The sequence below is a fragment of a genome, unplaced genomic scaffold (assembly GCF_019419815.1).
Source record: "Pyrus x bretschneideri cultivar Hongxiangsu unplaced genomic scaffold, Pyrus_bretschneideri_v1 Contig1, whole genome shotgun sequence".
NCBI lineage: Eukaryota > Viridiplantae > Streptophyta > Magnoliopsida > Rosales > Rosaceae > Pyrus > Pyrus x bretschneideri.
In genome coordinates this window covers 17913514-17919399 of record NW_025999390.1, presented here as the reverse complement: position 1 = coordinate 17919399, position 5886 = coordinate 17913514, and the positions used below count along the sequence as shown (strand labels likewise).

Below are 5886 nucleotides of genomic sequence, written 5' to 3'. Positions count from 1 at the left end.
CCTGGATCTGCAATAGTACATATCCAATAAAATATACGTCACCAGATTAGCTTTCAATGATTAAAGGTCAATGGGACTCACGTTGGGAGTAAAGTGGTAATTTAACCCAATTGCACCCAACGGCCACTGAGCCTAAAAAATATGTAAATAAATAGAAATAAAAAATATCCTTAAGAGGAAAAAGCTGACCTAAACGGGACGGCTTTTATTTTACTTATTCTCTTCATCAATTTTTATGATTAAATATTTTTAATTGAATTTTTAAAAGACGTACGGAATAATTTATATATGAATGATCTTAATCATTAACACAAAAATTAAAAAAATCCTTAAAAAAAAGAAAAAAAGAGATAAAAAAGCTGACCAAGATGGGCTGGCTTTTTAACTAAATTTAGCTGGACACACAAAAACCAACTTATTATCATCATCGTCTCTTTGTGCAGCTGTTAGAAAATGTCTGTTGTAACACTACCACCGAAAAAAGAATAATCTCTTTCTACGTATACATACATACATACATACATACATACATACATACATACATATATATATATATATATATCTATATATATCTTTTCCTTCTGAAATAATACATTTTTGAAAAAAAAAAGAAGGAAAATGATCCAATAATGTTTTATTTCTTTTTACCAACTTACACAGAAAAATAAAAAAATAAAAAAAAGATTCCACAGAAAAAAAGAAAAAAAGAAGGAGATATATATATGTGTGTGTGTGTATACATAATAAAAAGGGAAAAGAAAAACAAGTTCCTTGAGATCGAGAAGCAGATCCCACCGAAATAAATTAACTTCACCCTTCACTCGTCTTCTTAAAACCCTTCTGTACAGAATTCACCATCTCTCTCTCTCCGTCTCTCTCTCTCTCTCTCGTGTGGGTGATATATTTTTATAAACTTCCATCAGCTGCTGTAAGTCGTAATTGTTAGTTTTATTATAGCTAGAGGTGAGTAATAAGAGAAGAAAAAGGGGAAGTAGACCAGCTGGTCCTATGCTGGGGGAATCTACTAGTGTCTTAGGGAGCTCCATCGGCCGCGATGCTGCGGCTGCAGCTGTGGCAGCTCCCGAAGGTGGTGGCGGCAGCGGCGATGGCTCGAATAATAATTCAGGTGAAGAAACGTTCAGAGGTGGTCAAGAGGAATTGTTAGGAGGTGGCGAGAGGAGCTTCGGTGGCAATCGGTGGCCGCGCCAAGAGACTTTAGCTCTCTTGCGTATACGGTCTGAAATGGACGTGGCGTTTCGTGATGCAAGTGTTAAAGGTCCTTTATGGGAAGAGGTTTCCAGGTTAAATTTTAATTACCATATCTATAAAAACTAGCTAATTATCTACTGCTAATTTGTTTTTGTTAATTTTTATTTCTTGATTAATTTTAGTGAGAATTTGAGCTCTTTTGGATCCATAGGGGGTTGAGATCTGAGGAGAACTGATAGAAATTTTCATTTCTTTGTACTATATTTTTATTTTGTTTTGTTTGCTTAATTATGATCTATTTCAAGTTCTTCACTTAGTTTAATTACTCTTTTGGGTAATTTTATTTTTGTTTTCATTTTTTGTGTCTTTCATTTGGTTTTAATTTTTACCTCTCCTTGGTCTATCTCAAGAAATTACGGAATCAACAATGGGAATAATAATAAATTCCACAAAAAAGTACAGAGAAATTTAAGACAAATGGAATCAATTCTTTCAATAATTGGATCATACAATTTCCAGAAGAGGTTACCGTCTTTCATCAATGAATCCCTTCTTGTCTTTCTTATTATATGTGTGTGTGTGTGTATATATCTGAAATATTCCTGCCAGCGTTAGCTGGATGTTAATTTCTTATATATTTATTTATCATAATTTTTCAAAATTTTATGTGTAAATGCTTTGTTTTTGTTGCTGAATTCAAGATAAACAGTTAATATGTTTAATTTATTAATTTTTATGTGTGTTGATTTTTGTGCAACTGTTCTTATCATTCAGCAAGCTAGCAGCGCTTGGCTATCATCGAAGCGCCAAGAAATGCAAGGAGAAGTTTGAGAACGTCTACAAGTACCACAGGAGAACCAAAGAAGGCCGCACCGGCAAGTCCGAAGGCAAGACTTATCGGTTTTTCGATCAGTTAAACGCCCTCGAAAATCAACCTCCGACTCCGGGCAATACTACTACTCATCATCAACCTAAGCCTCATCAGTCTACAACGGTGGCAGCTGCGGCAACAATGACAACAATGGCAATGGCTAACCCTCCCCCAACCATTTCTCATCTCAATAGTAGTACTACTGTTCCATCGTCAGCTGCCCCGCACCCTACAATTCCTACTGTGTCCTCTCAAGGCATTGCAACACCAACACTTAATAACCTCACACTCCCCAGTTCATTCCCACCAACAAACCCAATAGTTCTTCCACCACCGCCACAACCTCCGCCGCCTCAACCAACAACAACAAACCCTACAAGCAATCTCAGTTATCATCATCAGCAGCAGCACACTGCATTTCCAACCATACCCACTGACCTCCTTTCCAATTCCGCCTCTTCCTCCACCTCGTCTGACGAGGAGTTGGAAGGGCGGGCGAAGAAGAAGAGGAAATGGAAGGACTTCTTCGAGAGACTAATGAAGGATGTGATACAGAAGCAAGAGGATCTTCAGAAGAGATTCTTGGAGACCATCGAGAAACGTGAACAAGAAAGAATTGTAAGAGAAGAAGCGTGGAGAATGCAAGAGATTGCAAGAATCAATAGAGAGCACGAGATTTTAGCTCAAGAACGATCAATCAAGGCAGCCAAAGATGCCGCGGTCATGTCATTCTTGCAAAAGGTATCCGAGCAGCACCAAAACCAAAATCAAAACCAAAACCAAAGCACGCCGAACCAGTCACAGCAACTACCGTTACAACCAGCTCCACTTCCTCTTCCACTGCGGCAGCCTGCCCCACCACCACAAGCACAACCACAACAGAAGGTGACGACCTTTGACATTGTTCCGAAATCAAACAACAATGGGGAGAACGATAATTTGATGATGCCACCGAGCTCATCAAGATGGCCGAAAGTGGAGGTACAGGCGTTGATCAAGCTGAGAACCAGCCTTGATTCTAAGTACCAAGAGAATGGACCGAAAGGGCCGCTTTGGGAGGAAATCTCGGGAGGAATGAGGAAGCTCGGATACAATCGGAACGCAAAAAGGTGCAAGGAGAAGTGGGAGAACATTAACAAGTACTTCAAGAAAGTGAAGGAAAGCAACAAGAGAAGGCCTGAGGATTCGAAGACATGTCCCTACTTTCACCTGCTAGATAGTTTGTATAGAGAGAGGAACAATTTTGATCAGAACAATGTCAATAGTACTAGTACTACTAATTCTTCGAGCCAATTCAAGCCCGAAAATTCGGTACCTCTGATGGTGAGGCCGGAGCAACAATGGCCACCTGAGCCACCGCCGCACCAGCAGCAAGATCATCAGGGACTGATGACGGGTACTGATCATCATCAGAATCAAGGGGAGGATCATCATGATCAGCAAGATAAAGAGAACAATATCGGTGATGATGATGATGATGAGGAGGATGAAGAGGAGGAGGATGAGGAGGAGGAGGATGATGATGATGATGAAGGAGATGGGAACTATGAGATAGTGGCAAACAAACCAGCTTCAGTGGGTGCAGCAACAGCTGAATGACTGAGTCATGACTTAGAAAATGGGCAACATAACATGGATTCAAAGAACGTGGGTCAGATTTTGCAGGGCTTTCGGACGGGTGAGTGGGTCAAATACAATGTGGCGGGTCCTGAATTTTGGGAAGAAATTTAAAAGAGAGGCAAATGGTGAAGGTGAGTGGTGACTGGTAAGAGGAGAGTTACAGTCAGGTATCAAGTTATAATATGTTTATTTATAATTTATTTATTTATTTTTTTCTCTCTAAATAATAAGGTCACGAGGAAGAGATAAAGAGGGTTTATCAACTTCGAGTTCCACGATAAATAATAGACAGTTTTCAACTAGTGTTGTAATTTTCATTTTGGTTTTCTTTTTCATGGGGTTGGTGGTGTAAATTGTGAGTAAATGGTTATAAATTAGTCCTTGATCTTTCTGGATGCATTTATATTTTTTGTTTGTTTTCCTTAGCGCATCAACATTTTTAATTTCTTTCAGAGACATTAACAAACAAGAGTATTCATTTATCTCCGGATCTATATGCCTTCAAATCTTGCGGACCAAGTCATCTTGGCCGTTTGATTCATTTCATGTGATTAGATTTTAATTATTATTTCCCTTTCTTCTTCCACTTTCTTTACCACACCCTAATCTTTGCCTGCTAAAACTCCTTGAACCGGCCCGTATTTCGAGAAAGAAAGAGATAAATAGAAGGACATTTTCCAGCGACGAAGAGTGCGATGGCCGCCTGCAAGGTGGGGTGGCTGAGGGATTGGATCGTTGAGTAGCTGAAGGGGGTGGGAAATGACTTTGCGGAGAGAGATCGGTGGCTGCTGGTTCTAGGTTGTTATCGCCCCACGCGACAAATAAAAAAGAGAAGCCAAAAATAATTTCTGGCCTCAGGATGTGTGGGGAACCGCTATAATGAGTTATTCCGAACGGGATCCGCAAAAAATGATTCAGAGAGAATCCTGGACCGTCTATTTATATAAATATTAACTTTCAATTCAAACTTTTACTGACAAAATAAAGGGGATTTTGAACTTTAATCATTAAATAAGTTTGAAATCAAACAAATACCTAGTGTTAGATTAGATATTGATTCTAGTTTTTTTACTATATATCTAATGCGTATTTTCATTCCAAAAATTTCTCCTCGTCAATATTTAATTTTATGCTTAATTTCATCCAATTATAAATGAGAAAACATATCATAAACGTATTCGTGACACATATAGAAATGCAAATACATAATGAACCCAAATATATTAAAAGCTACTCAGTACTATGGTCTGGTGATATTCCTCTTTACTTGGAAGTGAGATGTCTTAGGTTCGAATCTCGTGGATGACGAATCTAATACCAAATTAGGTTGCCCATTGTGTGGTTAGCTGAACTCCCTCTCTCTTTAATGTAAAAATATCGATTTAGTAAGAAAAAATAAAACAAATAAATTCATATTAAAAGATTTACCTAAATGTATGTACTACAATATATTATATTGTACTTAACTATTTGTAACAAAATATATATTAATGTATCTAAATGTATTAGCGAAATATTATAATGAATTAAAGTATCTAAAATTTTATACTTAAATATATAAAATGAAACAATGTACCTAAATAAAGAACACAAAGTGTACCAATTTAAAAAAAAAAGTTAGTGTACCTAAATGTCTATATCAAAATACATTATGATGAATCAAAAGAAAAATAAGATTAAATGCAATACAATCTGTGAACACATGGTATTACTATTATAGGGAGAAAAAGAGTAACAAAATCTCAAAATACAAATAAAATGTGAGGTGAAAAATGCAGTGGCGGAGTCAGGATTTTTTAAATATGCCAAAAAACCTTCATTTGATCATTTTGTCGAGCACCTAGTAGGAACTTATCGATTCTTGCCAACATATGTCAACAATTATTATGATATGTTGAGGCTTGTCGAGGGTGACTATAGGAAATTGTAGAGTAATGTTGAAAATTGCAAAGGCTTGTCAACTGAGGCATTTCGTCAAGCATTTGGTATGCACAACAAAGACTCACACAAGAAGAGAGAAATAGAAGGCAAGGATGATAGAGAAAAATAGAAGACGAAGAAGTAGGAGGAGGAGGTTGTAATTTAGTTTGCCCTGACTATTTAGTTTGCCGTTGATTAAATGTATGTTGACTTGAACATTGAGTAAAAGGACTAGAATTAGTTTATAATCTTACACAAGGTTCTAA

At 37.2% G+C, this 5886-nt stretch overlaps 1 protein-coding gene across 1 annotated transcript; it reads left to right on the top strand.

Annotated features, from left to right (window-relative positions):
* Window positions 1–958: 958 nt before the first annotated feature.
* On the top strand, window positions 959–4099 carry LOC103958013 (trihelix transcription factor DF1). The gene is made up of 2 exons (XM_009370237.3): window positions 959–1301; window positions 1984–4099. The coding sequence occupies exons 1-2, from the start codon at window positions 1009–1011 to the stop codon at window positions 3677–3679; spliced, it is 1989 nt and encodes a 662-aa protein (XP_009368512.2). The 5' UTR covers window positions 959–1008; the 3' UTR covers window positions 3680–4099.
* Window positions 4100–5886: the final 1787 nt, after the last annotated feature.